At 55.9% G+C, this 18,350-nt stretch overlaps 1 protein-coding gene across 1 annotated transcript in view; it reads left to right on the top strand.

Annotated features, from left to right (window-relative positions):
• The first annotated feature begins 498 nt into the window (after positions 1-498).
• The window catches only part of TMCC2 (transmembrane and coiled-coil domain family 2), a 32,538-nt gene continuing 14,686 nt past the window's right edge, over positions 499-18,350 (top strand). The window contains exons 1-2 of the mRNA XM_085561335.1: positions 499-709; positions 10,940-11,482. Of these exons, the coding sequence (XP_085417461.1) occupies positions 545-709; positions 10,940-11,482 (708 nt within the window). The 5' untranslated portion in view covers positions 499-544. The remainder of the gene's footprint in view (positions 710-10,939; positions 11,483-18,350) is intronic.

Here is an 18,350-nt window from a genome sequence, read left to right as displayed (position 1 = left end):
CTCTGCGCACCCCCGCGGGGGACGAGCAAAAATCCTCCAAAAAGAGAGAAGCGACCACGAAATGACGAATTTAAACAGGGGGAGCAAAAGGCGGCGCTCAGGCGCCGCCAGCCGCTCCCCCACCCCGCGCTGCGCGGAGCGGCTCGGCGGGAGGCGGCGCGCCCGTCTCCAGCTCCGCTCCGCCTCCGCGAATCCCCAGCGGCGGCCCCGCCCTCCGCGCGCGCTCATTGGCTACTTCCTCCCTCTCTCCCCGCCCATCGAGCGCTCTCCGCCAATCACCGCGCGAGGCCCCTCCTCCTTCTCTCCGCCATTGGCCGGCGGCGCTGTCCGTCAGGCGGCGCGGCGGCGGCGGCGATGCCGGTGGCGGCGGCGGGCGCGGAGCCGCCGCGGCGCGGAGCCGCCGCCCGGCCCGGGCTCGGCGGGGCGGGCGGGCCGGGGCCGCGCAGCCCGCGGGCCCCGCAGCGGCCGCCGGGGCGCCGCCCGCCGCCGCCGCCGCCGCCGGCGCGGCCGGTGCGGCCGTAGGCGTCCCCGCGGCTCTCCCGGGATGAAGCGGTGCCGCTCGGACGAGCTGCAGCAGCCCGAGGACGATCCCGGCGCCGCGGGGGAGTCGCCCGGTCACGGCGTGATGGAGGGCAAGGCCGGCGAGGCGGCGGCGGCCCCCGAGGCGGGCGCTGTCCCGCCGCCGCGCTCCAAGCCCCCCGACCTGAAGGTGAGAGTCCCGGTGGGACACCGGGGACGGGAAAATCCCATAGGATCGGCGGCGGGTTCTTCCCGGTGCGGAGAACCCAGCGGGGTCACCGGAGCGATGGAGCTCGGCGGTGGCGGCATGCCCATCCCCTCGGTCCCACAGGTGTGACCTTGGAGGATGCGGGGTGGCTCCTGGCGAGCGGCGCTCCGGGATTGGGATAATCCCGGGAATAGGGAGAGGAGACCCCCGGTGCTCCTGGGTGCTCCTGTCAACAGAGATCCTGCTGGGATTGGGATGCTCCGAGATGGGGACGGTCCTGTCACGGGGAGCTGACTGGATGAGGATGCTCCAGGGATGGAGACACTCCCGGGATGGGGGATCGCTGGGATCGGATCCTCCCGGGATGCGGCGGCTCCTGCGGTGGGCACGGGGATGGTGCCGGGATGGGGTTGGTCCTGCACTGGGGACACTGCTGGGATTGGGATTCTGCTGGGATGAAGAAATCCCGGGTTGGGAACAGGGCGCTGCGGGCTGCCCCTCTGCAGAGGGGCTGCGCAGATCCCGGGAAATCCCTGCCGGGAGGAGCCGGGGAGATGCTCCGGGAGGAGCCGGGGAGATGGTCCAGGAGGATTTCGGGGAGATCCAGGAGGATCGGGAGAGAGGATCCGGGGGAGATGCTCTGGGAGGATTTCGGGGAGATGGTCCAGGAAGATCCAGGGGAAATGCTCCGGGAGGATCTGGGGGGACGCTCTGGGAGGATTTCGGGGAGATGCTCCAGGAGTATCCAGGAGGATTTAGGGGGATGCTCCGGGAGGATCCGGGGGAGATGCTCCAGGAGGATCCAGGAGGACTGGGGGGGGATGATGCTCCAGGAGGATCCGGGGGAGATGCCCCGGGAGGATTTCGGGGAGATGCTCCAGGAGGATGCTCCGGGAGGATCCAGGAGGATGCGGGGCTGCGGCACCGGGGAGTGACGGTGTGGAAATGGCCCCGAGGCTGCTCCTGCCGGGCCTTGGGGCCGCTGGATGAGGAAAACAAACCCGGGGCGCTGCAGCGCTGCGGGAGGCACAGAGCCCATCCCGGAGCGGGGGGATCCGGCCTGAAATCCGGCACAGAATTCCCTTGGCTCTGGCAAAGCAGCAGCTCCGACTCCCGGCAGCTCAACGGGGTTTTTATGGACGAATTCCCAGCGCGGAATTCAGGGATGTGCAGGCGTGGGAATGCCGTGGGCAGAGTGGGATCAGAGGCGCCCCGTGGTGGCACGGGTGCTTTCAAAAAGCCCTGGGAGAAGTGGGAAATGTCCCTGCTGGGCCGTGGGGTGCAGGATGGAGCCCTCGGGCTGGCAGCCCTGGCGGTGCCCCCGCTGTGGTCAAGGTCACGAGGAAGGGATGGCACTGCCCGGCTCTGCCATCCCTTCCAGAACGCTGCCAGGAGATCACATCCCTGCTCCCAGGGGAAAACTTGGAGCAGGAGGAGCCCCGTGGCTGCTGGAGGTGACACAAGTGGGGCCTTCCCTCGGTGGCCCAGCAGCTCCTGAGGCTCTTTGGCTTTGCTGCTGGGGGGGAGCAGCTGCTGCTGCCCCAAAAACAGCTGGAGGAGCAGGGCCGGGCACATCTGTGGGACCGGAGGGTGGCACGGGGTGTCCCAGAGCAGCTGTGGGTCCCTGGCAGTGCCCAAGGCCAGGCTGGCCAGGGTTTGGAGCAGCCTGGGACAGTGGGAGCTGTCCCTGCCCACCCCTACAGGAGGTGGGACTGGATGAGGTTGAAATTCCCTTCCCAGCCAAACCGTTCCAGGATTTTCTGATTCCATAATTCCACGATCCGTGAGGATATGGAGCTCAGGGCCACGCTTGGGACTTCCAAGGTGTTGTTTCCCACCCATCCTTTCTCCATCCCACCTGGGGCTCAGAAGGGGGTGGGGGTGTTGGCCAAAAGGAGCTGCAGCTTGCCATGGCTGTGCCCAAAACATCCCAGGGCTGGCACATCCCAGCAGGAGCTGGAGCTCCACAGCCTCATCCAGCAGCAGCATCCGAGGCCAAACAAACCCCATTGATTTTATCGAGCTGCCTGTGCTCCCTTCCTGCAGGTTTGCTGCCAGTGCTCACCTTTAATGCGTTTGGGGCTCAGCAATTAATTAAAATAAATCCTCGAGCTGGGCAGAAGGCAGGGGAGGCTGGGGCTGGCTGCTGCCCGCAGCTGCCACGGCACGCCGGGCGCCGTGCCACGGTCGCCACCAGTTTATAAATTCGTAATTAATTAATTAATCGGAGTTTTCCTGCCTCAAACCCCCCCTGGAGCTGCCGGTGGGGTGTGTTCAGGCTGGTCTTGCTGGCCCTGCTCCAAATCCAGAATCCTGTCCCCGTGAATGTTTAAGGATCAGGGATTCCTGTTCCCATGGACATTTAAGGATCGGAGATTCCTGTCCCTGTCCTGTCCCCATGGATGAGGAAGGATCACAGATTCCCGTCCCTGTGGATGAGGAAGGATCACAGATTCCTGTCGCCATGGATGGGGAAGGATCAGAAATTCCCATTCCCATGGACATTTAAGGATCAGAGATTCCTGTCCCTGTCCTGTCCCCATGGATGGGGAGGGATCACAGATTCCTGTCCCTGTGGATGATGAAGGATCACAGATTCTTGTCCCTTTGGATAGGAGGGGTCAGAGATTCCTGTCCCTGCCCTGTCCCCTTGAATGGGGAATGATCACAGGTTTCTGTCCCTGTGGATGGGAAGGATCAGAGATTCCTGTCCCCATGGATGATGAGGGATCACAGATTCCTGTCCCCATGGATGATGAGGGATCACAGATTCCTGTCCCCGTGGATGGGGAAGGATCAGAGATTCCTGTCCCAGTCCTGTCCCCATGGATGATGAAGGATCAGAGATTCCTGTCCCTGTCCTGTCCCCATGGATGATGAAGGATCAGAGATTCCTGTCCCCGTGGATGGGGAAGGATCAGAGATTCCTGTCCCTGTCCTGTCCCCATGGATGATGAAGGATCAGAGTAAACTCTTTGCTGCCAGCTGAGATGGATTTGAGGTGGGACCCTGGAGCCTGCCTGGTGTCACCTCTGGTGGATCCCTGGCTGCTCTCCCTTCCCATCCCTGGCTCCGGTGCCGCCAGCGAGGGCTCCCTTAGGGATAAAATAAGGAATAAAACAAGGGATAAAAGGAGTTCTGGCAGGGAGCAGAGCTGCTGTGTGACAGCTGTGCTCAGAACCCGTTGGTGGCAGGGATTTCTGCAGGAGCGATGGGATCCTTCCAAAGCCCTCATCCAAAACTGCCGCTTCTCCTGAGCCAAGGGTTTTCCCTGGCTCTCTGGTTTCCCTGGATGTGTTTTCCCTGGCTCTCCGTTTTCCCTGGATGTGTTTTCCCTGGCTCTCCCTTTTCCCTGGATTTCTGTTTTCTCTGGATTTCTGTTTTCCCTGGATGTCTTTTCCCTGACTTTCCCTTTGCCCTGGATTTCTGTTTTCTCTGGTTGTGTTTTCCCTGGCTCTCCCTTTTCCGTGGATGTGTTTTCTCTGGATTTCCCTTGTCCCTGGCTCTCATTTTCCCTGGCTCTCCTTTTCCCTGGATTTCTCTTTTCCCTGGCTCTCACTTCTCCCTGGATTTCTGTTTCCCAGGGCTCTCTGTTTCCCCTGGCTCTCCCTTTTCTCTGGATTTCTGTATTCCCTGGCTCTCCTTTTCCCTGGATTTCCCTTTTCCCTGGATTTCCCTTTCCCAGGCTCTCCTTTTCCCTGGATTTCCCTTTCCCTGGATTTCCCTTTCCCTGGATTTCCCTTTTCCCTGGATTTCCCTTTCCCTGGATTTCCCTTTTCCCTGGATTTCCCTTTCCCAGGCTCTCCTTTTCCCTGGATTTCCCTTTCCCTGGCTCTCCCTTTCCCTGGATTTCCCTTTCCCTGGCTCTCCTTTTCCCTGGATTTCCCTTTTCCCTGGATTTCCCTTTCCCTGGCTCTCCTTTTCCCTGGATTTCCCTTTTCCCTGGATTTCCCTTTCCAGGCTCTCCTGCCCCAGCCCGGGGCTGCAGGCTGAGCCCGGCCCGTTCCCATCCCGGGCTCAGGGTTTGGCTTTTCCCGGCTCCGGAGCCTTCGGCCTCGGCTCAGCCCCCCGGGAAAAACTTCCCTGAGGAGCGGGAGGTGAAGGACACGGGCAGGGCCCACACAGGGCAGGGCATTGGCCTCCAATCCCTACAGCATTTCTTCTATTTATGTGTCATTTTATGCTGTTTATATACTGGTTTATATATTATTTTATGTATTATTTATATGTTACTTTATATATTATTTCTATATTATTTTCTATTTTATTTTAATATAGCATCATATCTTATTTTATATATATTATATATATAAATAATGTGTTCTAATATATATTATATATATTCTAATATATATTTATTTATTATAATTATATATTATATATAATATATATCATTATATATTACATAATGATATATTATTTTTATATCATATATTATTCAGTTATTAATAATATTATTAGTATTACTTATTAGTATTACTACTTATTACTATTATTATTATATACTTATTAGTATATATTGTTTTTATATATCATATTATTTTTATATGTAATCATATATTATTTTACATATTAGTATATATAATTTTTATATATTATTTTATATATTATTTTATATATAATTATACATTATTTTACATATTAGTATATATAATTTTTATATATTATTTTATTTATCATTTTATATCTCGTTATACATTATTTTATACATTATCAGCACCCCCACAGAGGTGACAGCCGTGGGACAGGCCCTGGCACAGCTGGCACAGCTGGCACAGCTGGCACAGCTGGCACAGCTGGCACAGCTGGCTGCAGAGGTGTCACCCTGCCGATGCCACCTGGAGCACGCAGGGATCTGCACGCCCTGGCAGAGCCACCCCTGGGCAGGGAATTCCATTATCCCGGAGCATTCCCACCCTGGGCAGGGAATTCTCTTATTCCCAAACAATTCCCACCCCTGGGCAGTGAATTCTGTTATTCCCAGACTGTTCCCACCATTTGCAAGTGAATTCCCTGTTATTCCCAAAGCACTCCCACCCCTTGGCAGTGAATTCCGTTATCCCACACCTGGACAGTGAATTCTGTTATTCCCAAACAATTCCCACCCCTTGGCAGTGAATTCTCTGTTACTCCCACCTGGACAGTGAATTCTGTTATTCCCAAACAATTCCCACACTTGGCCAGTGAATTCCCTGCTATTCCCACACCTGGGCAGTGAATTCTGTTTTTCCCAAACAATTCCCACACCTGGGCAGTGAATTCTGTTTTTCCCAGACATTCCCACCCCTGGGCAGAGCATTCCTGGGCAGAGCATTCCACACTCGGTTATTCCCGGAGCATTCCCGGAGCATTCCCGGAGCGTTCCCGGAGCGTTCCCGGAGCATTCCTGGAACATTCCCGGAGCATTCCCTGAGCATTCCCTGAGCATTCCCGGAGCATTCCCGGAGCGTTCCCGGAGCATTCCCGGAGCGTTCCCGAGCGCTGTCGCTGTCGCTGGCCCTGCCCCACATGAGTCACGTTTGTCACATGCGGCTGCGGGGGAGTGCTGGATTTGCCACTTGGGAACATCCAGACCTTTTCCTTGGTGTTTGTGCGGCAGGAGCAGGAGCTCGGGATGCTCCGGGAGAAGGGGCTGGGCTGGTTGTCACCCCTTGGGGACAAGTCTGACCCTGTCCCCAGGGGTGGCGGGCTGGTGGCAGGAGCCTCTGGGTCCTTCCGGAGGAGAATCAGCTGGAAAAGCAGCAGGAATGGAAACCCCACACGGGGATGAGCGGGATCTGCTGGGATCCTGCTGCTGCTCAGGGGCTGTGGCCTTCCCCGTGCCCTAAAATCTGGGATGGGGTGGGGTGGGAAGGGATGAGACTTAAAATCTGGGATAAGGTGGGGTGGGAAGGGATGAGACTTCCCCCCACGCCCTAAAATCTGGAATGGGATGGGTTGGGAAAGGATGAGACTTCCCCTGTGCCCTAAAATCTGGAATGGGATGGGTTGGGAAGAGATGAGATTTCCCCTGTGCCCTAAAATCTGGAATGGGATGGGTTGGGAAGAGATGAGATTTTCCCTGTCCCCTAAAATCTGGAATGGGATGGGTTGGGAAGAGATGAGATTTCCCCTGTGCCCTAAAATCTGGAATGGGATGGGGTGGGAAAGGATGAGACTTTCACCTGTGCCCTAAAATCTGGAATGGGATGGGGTGGGAAAGGATGAGACTTTCACCTGTGCCTTAAAATCTAGAACAGGATGGGGTGGGAAATGATGAGACTTTCCTCCATGTCCCAAAATCTGGGATGGGAAGGGGTGGGAAGGGATGAGACTTAAAATCTGGGATGAGGTGGGGTGGGAAGGGATGAGACTTCCCCTGTATTTGTGCAAATGTTCCAAGAGCTGCAGAGCCTTGGCCGGAGCCTCTGGGCAGGCTGGGGACGAATAAATAATTAACAATCCTAACAAGTGAGCAGGATTTCGCAGCTTGGGGCCGTGCTGGGAGGTCGTGGCAACCAGATCCTCTCCTGGTGTGTCCGTCTGCAGGGCCAGGAAGGGTTTGGGTGTCGGGGAATGGTTCAGGGAGGAGCTGGCAGCTTTCAGGCTGGGTGGCAGCAGCAGGAAAACCACCCTGGAGAGCCTGGCACGGCTGGGCAAGGGCAGCGTCATCCACGCCCCAGTTTTCCTCTAAGAGATCCTGGTTTGGGCTAAAATAGGATTTTTTCCAGCTCTTCTGAGTGCAGTGAGGCTTTGAAGTTCATAAAACAAGTCCCCACCACCCAGCAGCAGAGCCTGGCTGTGCTGATGTGAAAGCGCAAAGAAATAAAGATATTTTTGGATTCGCCCCGGTGTTTTACAGCTGTCCACGCTGAGGAATTAATTTGTGTGGTTAGTAAGCAATGGCTGTTCCAAAATAGCCTCTGCTCTGAGCCACCAGCAGCTCTGTGCCAGGAAAATGCCTCCCTCTGCTTTGGAAGTGCAGGAATATCCTGGGAAAGCAGGAGAAACCAGAGCTTGCACGGCAGCACGGGACTTGTTGGTGCCCACCACTCACAGCTCGTGGGAGCAGACAAACCCAGAGCTGGAATTCTGGGCAGTGAATTCTGTTATTCCCAAACAATTCCCACACCTGGGCGGTGAATTCCCACCAAAAAAAAAAAAAAAAAAAAAAACAACCAAAACAAAACAAAAAAAAAGCTGTGCAGAAGCACAGCTGCCATCCCTCCTTGCTTCCCTCGTTTTTTCTCCCATTCAAAATTGGCTTTTTTTCCATGCAGATCCCGTGCCTGCCCAGCCCGTGAAAGGCTCTTTCAGGAAAAACTTGGAAAGGGCCTGAGGGGAGTTTGTTTGAAAAGGTGAATTTCGCTCCGTTGGAGCTGTCGGACCATTTTGGCTCCCAAAATCTTTCCTGGCAGCTCCACTTGGGAGTTTGTTTTGCTCTCCCTCGGGGAAAGGAGTTGGTTGTTTCCTTTCACTTGGACCTTGTGCAGCTCTGGCCGTGCCCTCCATGGGAGGAATCTGGGGGTTTGGAGCTCTTACCTCTCCAGTGCTGCCTCCGTTTCCATAGAGACTCTATAAATAGAATCAAATTTAAATTATTTCCTCAAGAAGCGATTCGGCGCTGGGAGTTTATTATATATTTCCTAGGAAAAAACACCTCAAAGGAGGGAGATTTGCGTTGGGAATGGCTCGGGGAGGGATGAAGAGCTTTGCCTGCAGAGTTTGGGCACACGGGGTCCTTGTGCTGGTTCCGTGTCAGTGTTCCAGGGGTGGTGAAATTCGGATTTGTGTGGGGTTTTTAGGGGAGGGAGCCTGTTCTGTATGGCCCAGGGACAGGATCAGAGCTGAGGAACCCTGGCCAGATTCCAGTGGAAATCAGGATTTCCAGTGGAACCCCGGATTTCCAGTGGAACTCCAAATTTCCAGTGGCTGCAAGGAACCCTGGCCTGAAATCTGGGTGATCTGGTGGAACCCCAAATTTCCAGTGGAACTCCAAATTTCCAGTGGCTGCAAGGAACCCATGCCAGATTCCAATGGAAATCAGGATTTCAATGGAACCCCGGATTTCCAGTGGAACCCCAAATTTCCAGTGGCTGCAAGGAGTCCTGGCCTCAAATTTGGGTGTTCTGATGGGAACCCCAAATTTACAGTGGAACCCCAAATTTCCATTGGAACCCCAAATTTCCACTGTTTGCAAGGAACCCTGGCCAGATTCCAATGGAATCCAGGATTTCCAGTGGAACCCCAAATTTCCAGTGACTCAAGGAGCCCTGGATTTCCAGTGGAACCCCGAATTTCCAGTGGCTGCAGGGAAGAACCCTGCCCTCAAATCTGGGTGTTCCAGTGGAATCCTGAATTTCCAGTGGAACCCTGGGTTTTCCTGGCCTCAAATCTGGGTGTTCCAGTGGAATCCTGGATTTCCAGTGGCTGCAGGGAAGAATCCTGGCCGGGTTCCAGTGGAACCCCGGATTTCCAGAAGCCTGGCCAGGCTGCCCTGGCCATAATCAGGAGCATCCATATTCATGATTTCCATCATCCATATTCATGATTTCCCCGTGGCCAGCTGCCACCCCAATTCCAGGGATTGTTTCCTGGGAATGTGGGATGCAGCCCCCCGGAAAAGGAGAGCTGGGAATCCACAGGGCAGCCACGTGTCCCCATCTCCTGCTGGAAAGCAGTAGCTGCTAGTTTGTATTTATGCATTATTTTATATTATTTTTATATATCATTATATATTACTTTACATATTATTGAATCTTAATTTTATCTATTATTGTATATTATTTATATATTTTGTATATTATTTTTATGTTATATATTATTGCATATTATCCACTTTATATATTATTTTATATTATCCATTCCTGCAATTAATTAACAGCGCCCATTCCCTCAATTAATTAAAAAACAGCGCCCATTCCCTCAATTAATTAACGGCGCCCATTCCCTCAATTAATTAACAAACAGCACCCATTCCCTCATATAACAGCACCCATTCCCTCAATTAATTAACAGCACTTATTCCTTCAATTATCAGCGCTCAATCTCTCAATTAATTACAGTGCCCATTCCCTCAATTCATTAATAGCACCCATTCCCCTTGATTAACAGCACCCATTCCCTCGATTATTCAGCAGCACCCATTCCCCTGATTAACAGCACCCATTCCCTCAATTAACAGCGCCCATTCCCTAAATTAACAAACAGCGCCCATTCCCTCAATTAATTTACAAACAGCGCCCATTCCCTTGATATAACAGCACCCATTCCCTCCATTAACAGCGCCCATTCCCTCAATTAATTAACAGAACCCATTCCCTCAATTAATTAACAAACAGCGCCCATTCCTTTGATATAACAGCACTCATTCCCTCAATTAACAGCACCCATTCCCTCAATTAATTAACTGATTAGCAGTGCCCATTGCCTCAATTAACAGCACCCATTCCCTCAATTAACAATTCCCATTGCCTCAGTTAACAGCACCCATTGCCTCCATTAACAGCGCCCATTCCCCTGATTAGCAGTGTCCATTCCCTCAATTAACAGTGCTCATTCCCTCAATTAATTAACAGCACCCGTTCCCTCCATTAACAGCACCCATTCCCTCAATTAATTTACAGTGCCCATTCCCTCAATTAATTAACAGCACCCATTCCCTCAATTAATTAACAAACAGTGCCCATTCCCTTGATATAACAGCACCCATTCCCTCAATTAACAGCACCCATTCCCTCAATTAATTAACTGATTAGCAGTGCCCATTCCCTCAATTAACAGCGCCCATTCCCTAAGTTAACAAACAGTGCCCATTGCCTCAATTAACAGCGCCCATTCCCTCAATTAACAATTCCCATTGCCTCAGTTAACAGCACCCATTGCCTCCATTAACAGCGCCCATTCCCCTGATTAGCAGTGTCCATTCCCTCAATTAACAGTGCTCATTCCCTCAATTAATTAACAGCACCCATTCCCTCAATTAATTAACAAACAGTGCCCATTCCCTTGATATAACAGCACCCATTCCCTCAATTAACAGCACCATTCCCTCAATTAACAGCACCCATTCCCTCAGTTATTTAGGAGCACCCATTCCCTCAATTAACAGCGCCCGTTGCCTCAATTAATTTACAGCGCCCATTCCCTCAATTTACAGCCCCAATCCCTCAATCAATTAACAGCCCCAGTGTCTCCACCAATTAACCCCTCCGTTCCCTGCCTTCCCCGCAGAAGATCCAGCAGCTCTCCGAGGGCTCCATGTTCAGCCACGGCCTGAAGCACCTTTTCCACAGCCGCCGGCGCTCGCGGGAGCGGGACCAGCCGAGCTCGCAGGACCCGGCACCGGCACCGGGACCAGCACCGGCACCGGCGGCGCCCCCGTGGCCGCACGGAGCCTCGGACCACGAGTCCCCGGACGAGAAGGAGCGCTCGCCGGAGATGCACCGCGTGTCCTACGCCGTGTCCCTGCACGACCTGCCCGCCCGGCCCACCGCCTTCAACCGCGTGCTGCAGCAGATCCGCTCGCGGCCCTCCATCAAGCGCGGCGCCAGCCTGCACGGCGCCAGCCGCCGCGCCAAGAGCGGCTCGCTGGAGCCCCAGAAAGGCAGCCCCCACCTGGGCCGCCGGGCCCCCCAGGACAGCGGGCTGGCGGCCATCCTGCACCAGCACCAGGGCAGGCCCAGGTCCTCGTCCACCACGGACACGGCCGTGCTGCTGGCCGAGAGCGGCGCCGGGTACCTGCTGGCCGAGGATGGCGAGGGGCTGGCGGATAAGGTAGGGATGGAGAGGTCTTGGGGGTGGTGTGGGGGAAAGGAGGGTCTGGAGGGGTTTTGGGGCTCTGCAGGAGTCGCTGGTGGGGTGGAGTGGGGTTGGGTTTTGGTTCTACGGTGATTAGGTATGGGGTCATCACCTTAATGTGGGGTGGAGCGGGGTTGGGTTTTGGTTCTACCGTGATAAGGTAAGGGGTCATCATCTTAATGTGGAGTGGAGCGGGGTTGGGTTTTGGTTCTTTGGTGATAAAGTATGGGGTCATCACCTTAATGTGGAGTGGAGTGGGGTTGGGTTTTGGTTCTACCGTGATAAGGTATGGGGTCATCACCTTAATGTGGAGTGGAGTGGGGTTGGGTTTTGGTTCTACCGTGATAAGGTATGGGGTCATCACCTTAATGTGGAGTGGAGTGGGGTTGGGTTTTGGTTCTACCGTGATAAGGTATGGGGTCATCACCTTAATGTGGAGTGGAGTGGGGTTGGGTTTTGGTTCTATGGTGATTAGGTATGGGGTCATCACCTTAATGTGGAGTGGAGTGGGGTTGGGTTTTGGTTCTATGGTGATAAAGTATGGGGTCATCACCTTAATGTGGAGTGGAGTGGGGTTGGGTTTTGGTTCTACCGTGATAAGGTATGGGGTCATCACCTTAATGTGGAGTGGAGTGGGGTTGGGTTTTGGTTCTATGGTGATAAAGTATGGGGTCATCACCTTAATGTGGAGTGGAGCGGGGTTGGGTTTTGGTTCTACGGTGATTAGGTATGGGGTCATCACCTTAATGTGGAGTGGAGCGGGGTTGGGTTTTGGTTCTATGGTGATAAAGTATGGGGTCATCATCTTAATGTGGAGTGGAGCGGGGTTGGGTTTTGGTTCTATGGTGATAAGGTAAGGGGACGTCACCTTAATCTGTGCCTCGGGAGGTTCAGGTTGGACGCCAGCAGGAATTTCCTCCTGTAAATGGTGACTGGGCACTGGAAGGGGCTGCCAGGGGGGTTTGGAGTGCCCATCCCTGGAGGTGGCACCGAGTGCTCAAGGTGGGGTTTGGGCACAGACTGGACTCGATGATCCCACAGGGATTTTCCAGCTTCAACAATCCCACAGTTCTGAGCTCTGCATCCCTTCCCCAGCTGCACCTGCTGGGCCATTCCCACCCTCCCTGATGGGGCCAGGACAGGATAAGGGGACATCACTTTAATCTGTGCCTTGGGAGGTTCAGGTTGGACAGCAGCAGGAATTTCCTCATGGGAAGGGTTGGAAGGGGCTGCCAGGGGGGTTTGGAGTGCCCATCCCTGGAGGTGGCACTGAGAGCTCAGGGTGGGGATCGGGCACAGATTGGATTTGATGATCCCACAGGGATTTTCCAGCCTCAGGGATTTTGGGATTCTGTGGCTGCACCGGGTTTAGGGAGCACGAGAACAGAGTGGGGAGCCGGGGCACCCCAAAATTCCCTTGGGATGGGGGTGCCCCTCAGGGCAGTGCTGGTAGCACCAGGCAGTGGTGGCAGCCCTTGGGAACCTGGAGCTGCAGGAATTGAGGCTTCTCATGGGGAACTGAAGGCAGGGACACAATTCCAGAGTGGGATTTGAGGGGTTACAAAGGGCCTGGCATGACCCTGTTCCCATGGGATGGGGGGATCCAAAGGCACCTCCGGGCTCAGCCAGGCAGCTGGGATTTGGTTTGTGAAACCAGTCCGTGCCGGGCTGATGGGCAGGATGGTGTTTCCATCTAGTGTTTAGTGCCATTAATTATGCACCAGCCCAATTAGCACACGCTGAGTTCAAGGACGGGCGCTGAGAGGTGCTCTGGGAGCCCGGGGGATCTTCCTTCTCCCCTTGACCTTTGGAGCTTGGGGGGTTCCACACCCTGGAGTGGCTCTCAGGGAAATGAGGTTCCTTCTTTCTTTTTTACTTCAATCCTGCTTTCTGTGTTTTTTCTTCAATCCTTCTTTCTGTGTTTTTACTTCAATCCTGCTTTCTGTGTTTTTTCTTCAATTCTTCTTTTTGGGTTTTTACTTCAATCCTTCTTTCTGTGTTTTTACTTCAATCCTGATTTTTGTGTTTTTACTTCAATCCTTCTTTCTGTGTTTTTACTTCAATCCTTCTTTTTGTGTTTTTACTTCAATCCTTTCTGTGTTTTTACTTCAATCCTTCTTTTTGTTTTTTTACTTCAATCCTTCTTTTTGTGTTTTTACTTCAATCCTTTCTGTGTTTTTACTTCAATCCTTCTTTTTGTGTTTTTACTTCAATCCTTTTTTCTGTGTTTTTATTTCAATCCTTCTTTTTGTGGTTTTATTTCAATCCTTCTTTTTGTGTTTTTACTGCAGTCTTTCTTTTTGTGTTTTTACTTCAATCTTTCTTTTTGTGTTTTTTTTCAATCCTGCTTTTTGTGTTTTTACTTCAATCCTTCTTTCTGTATTTTTACTTCAATCTTTCTTTCTGTGTTTTTAATTCACTGAGAGCCCCAGCAGGGAATTGGGAAAGCTCAGCACGGGGAGATGGCCGGGCAGGCTCAGACAGGGATGGGAAATGTGGTCCCAAGGATAAAAATGTCACCGTGCCAGCAGCTTTCCAAGGAGCTGCAGAGAATCCCTTTTCCCAGATCAGGACACCCCAATCCTTCCCTGGCAATCCCTGCTCCTCCCTTCTGGAATTTCCCACCTGGACCAAGTGATGAGGAGCATCAGGTTGTCCATTTGAGCACCTGCAGCCAAAATTTTCTCCCTCGTGGCCAAAACCTCGACCCCACTGGGACAGAAGCATCCAGGGCAGATCCCTGTCCACTCCCAGGGCAGCACAGAGCGGGCATGAATAATTAACTGCATATGACACAAAGAGTAATAAGAAGAGAGACAACACCTTTGTGAGGCAGTGGAAAAATAACTTATTTAGAGCAACACGAGCCCCGCGATATTCCCGAGCCGGATTGTTTTTCCAGGAGCCCTCAGGAAGCCCTGAGCCTCCTGCCTGCGGCCAAGCAGCTCCTTTTCCTTTCCTGGGCCCCAGAGCATCATCCCTGCCTTGTCCCCAGGGGTCTGGCACCTCTTCCCTGTTCCCCTTCCCTTTGGAAGCCCCATGGATGCACAGGGAAAGAGCCATTCCCCCCCCCCACAAAAATTCCATCCTGAATTTTCCACCCCTTCCACGAGGAGCAGACTCTGGATGGGTCCCTGTGGGATCACTCGTTCTCAGCGAGTGCTTTTTGAACAGCTGTTGGTGATTTTTTTTCTCCCCTCCTTTTAATTTTTATTATTTAATTAATTAAAGTTCCTGTGGTTCTGCCTCCCCTTTTCCTGCAGCAGTTCCTCACCCCTGCCAAAGCCTGGCACACAAAATTCCTCCCCCCTGCAGCCCCTAATTCCCCCCGGGAGCGGCCGGTGGTGGCAGGGGACATCCAGAGGGGCTCAGAGGGACCTTGGAACAGTCTGGGAATTTGGTGCTGGCTGCCACTTGTGGCTGGGGTTTGTGCTGCCCCCCAAAAGGAGCACTGCCAAGGGCTCACCCCCACCTGGGGTGCCCACACTGGGGACAAACCTTCCTTTGCAGCTCAGGTATTTGTGATTTTCCCTCTCCCCAGCCTTGCAGCCCCGTCCCCGTTCCCACCTTGTGCCGGTGAGTTTGGGATGAGCCGGGCATGCCTGGGTTTCTGCTGGCAACAGGGAGCCAGGGCTTGGTTGCCCACTGTGCTCCAAGAGCCACGGGGCTGCCTGGCTGGAGGAGCTCCGAGCTGGGAGCATCCCTGCATCCCAAAAATCCACTCTGCCCTGTCCCACTGAGCTCTGAGCTGGAGGAGTTCCTTCCCCAGAGCCGGGAGCATCCCTGCATCCCAAAAATCCGCTCTCCTGTGTGTCCCATGGAGCTCCTGGCTGCAGGAGCTCCTTCCCTAGGGTTGGTCATGGGTTCCAACAGCCGGGATCATCCCTGCATCCCGAAAATCCCCCGTCCCCTGTGTCCCACTGAGCTCTGAGCTGCAGGAGCTCCTTCCCTGGGGGCTGGGAGCATCCCTGCATCCCAAAAATCCACTCTGCCCTGTCCCACTGAGCTCTGAGCTGGAGTTCCTTCCCCAGAGCCGGGAGCATCCCTGCATCCCAAAAATCCACTCTGCCCTGTCCCACTGAGCTGTGAGCTAGAGGAGCTCCTTCCCTGGGGCTGGGAGCATCCCTGCATCCCAAAAATCCACTCTGCCCTGTGCCACTGAGCTGGAGGAGCTCCTTCCCCAGAGCCGGGAGCATCCCTGCATCCCAAAAATCCGCTCTGCCCTGTCCCACGGCGCTCCGAGCTGGAGGAGCTCCTTCCCTGGGGGCTGGGAGCATCCCTGCATCCCAAAAATCCTCTCTGCCCTGTCCCACGGCGCTCCGAGCTGGAGGAGCTCCTTCCCCAGAGCCGGGAGCATCCCCGCAGCCCAATCCCCGGCGCGGAGCGCGGCTGCCGCTCGCCCCGGGGCGGCCGGTCGGGGGGTGCGGCCGGTGCCGGTGCTCGCCGCGGGGCCGTGCTGGCGGCGCGTGTGACAGCGGCCCCGGCGGGGCGGGCGCACGGCGCCGGGAGCGTGCCGGGAGCTTTCTCCTGATCTCCCTAAGCTGCCGCTGGTGACCCGCCAGGCACAGGCGGGCACACGGGGATTAGCGGCGAACAGCGGCGGCCGGCGGTGTCCCCGCAGCCCCCGGGGGCTCGGCCGGTGCTGGCGGGGCGCGTCCCCCCCGGGGGCCCGCGGTCCGCGGCGGGGCGGCCGGAGCTGGAGCGCGGCGGCCGCGGGGTGCTGTGCCTGGCGCTGCCGGGGAGCTGCACGGGCTGCGGGGACTGCGGCATGGTCCACGTGCAGGTGAGCCCCGGCCGGGCCCCGGCACCCCGCGGGGGAACGGCGGGGCCGGTGGCCGGCCGGCCGGCCGTCCGTCCGTTTGTCTGTCCGCCCTCCCGTCCGTCCGTCCGTCCGTTTGTCTGTCCGCCCTCCCGTCCGTCCGTCTATCCGTTTGCCTGTCCGCCCTCCCGTCCGTCTGTCTGTCCGTTTGCCTGTCCGTCCGTCCGTCTGCCTCTCCATCCGTCTGTCCGCCCTTACGTCTGCCCGTTTGTCTGTCCGCCCGTCCCTCTGTCCGCCTGTCTGTCCGTCCGTCCGTCTGCCTCTCCATCCGTCTGTCCGCCCGTCCCTCTGTCCGTTTGTCTGTCCGCCCGTCCCTCTGTCCGCCTGTCTGTCCGTCCGCCCGTCCATCCGTCTGTCCAGCTCTCCGTCCGTCCGCTTGCCCGTCCGCCCGCATGTCCGCTTGTCCATCCCTCTGTCTGCCCGCCCGTCCGTCTGTCCGTCCGTCCGTCTGCCTGTGTGTCCGCCCGCCCGCCTGTCTGTCCGTCCGTCCGTCCGTCCGTCCGTGCGCGCTCCCGGCCGCCTTCTCCCCGCGCTCCCGAGGAGCGGACCCGTCCCCAGCGCTCAGCCCGGTCCGGCCCCGCCGCGCGTCCCCCGCGGGCGGCGAGGGGCCGGACCCCGCCGGGCTCGCCGCCCCCTCGGTGTCCCTCGGTCCCTCGGCGAGTGACAGCGGCAGCTGCCGCCGCTGGCCGCGTCCCCGCTCCGTGCCCTCCCCGAGCAGATGCTTCTCTGAGGCGCCGGGGGCACGGGGGAGGCAGCGGGGGCTTCCTGCCGCTCCCCACGCCGGCTCCTGAGCTGTGACCCACCCGGTTTTTACGGGATCGCGACCCAAAAGTGCCGTTCCGTGCTCCAAACTCCTCTCTGTCCCCATCCCAGGAGGGTGTCCCGTGTCCGGGTGTCCCTCCAGCCCCAGCCCTGCGGCTGTGCTGCCTCAAGGGCATCAGCGCCCGCGATTCATCCCGCTAAATTTAGCTCCCCCCGGGTCAGTGGCTATATCGGGGCGGATTACAGGGAGCCGGGAGGAACCCGCAGCTCCCCGTGGCGACAGAGGGGTTTGGGGTGGCTCAGGGATGGCAGGGAGAGTTCACGTCCCCTGGCCGGGCTCTACTCCCTGCCTGGGGCACGTCCTCAGCCCCGGCTCCCTCCGGGTGCAGCTGCCTTTGGTTCCAGCGGAGGATGTGGTTTCTCCCTCCTCCAGCTCAGTTTCCTGGGCTCAGTCATCACCTGGGTCAGGGGATCTGTGAGGATTGGCCTCGCATCTAACCCCAGGCAGAATTTCCCCAGGCAGGATTTTTCCCTGGCTTGCTGCCTCAGTTTCCCCTGCTGGAATGCAGAGCCAACCCATCCATGAGTTTGGTGAACTGTCTTGGATCTCCTCGGGGGGATTTTCTGGCATATCATCCCCTCCCTCCCAGGGGTTAAAATCGCAGGGAAGGAGGTGAAACAGGCCAAAGGGAACAGAGGGGGGTGTAAAGCTGCCCCCCTGGGACATCCCTTTGGCACCTGGGTGAGCTGGGGGACACCAGGGTGTGCAAACCCTACAAATGCCAGGAGCTTGGGGGATTTTTGGGGCGGGTTTTTGTGTTCCTGACCTGGAATTGGAGGTGTGAGAGTCCAGGTGAGCTCCCACTCCCCCTCCTCCACCTCCCCACGTGTGGCAGGGGGATGAGTCTGTGAGCCAAGGCTGGTGCTGGGAGCTGCTTCCCGCGCTCCCGTTGGGATGAGCGCTTCGGAGTGAGCAGATAATAGCTGGGAAGACAAAGACACCCGAGATTGCTGCTTAATTAATTCAGGAGGAGAAGAATGTCAGACTCTGCTACTGATTCACCCCTCACGAAGAAGACATCGTGTTCCTCAGCCTCGGTGACATATGGCTGTTGATTGCAGCCCACCAGCAGCTCCCGGCAGGCAGCGCCGCGATCCCGGGGGATTTGGGGGTGGATGCCCAGGGTGCAGGGCAGGATTTGGGGTGCAGGGTTTGTGTCCATGCCGTGAACTCTCCAGGTCACGCCTGCTGATTTGGGCTGG

Source organism: Lonchura striata, chromosome 26 (genome assembly GCF_050655825.1).
Source record: "Lonchura striata isolate lonStrDom1 chromosome 26, ASM5065582v1, whole genome shotgun sequence".
Taxonomy (NCBI): Eukaryota; Metazoa; Chordata; class Aves; order Passeriformes; family Estrildidae; genus Lonchura; species Lonchura striata.
This window is presented reverse-complemented; position numbering and strand designations above follow the sequence as displayed.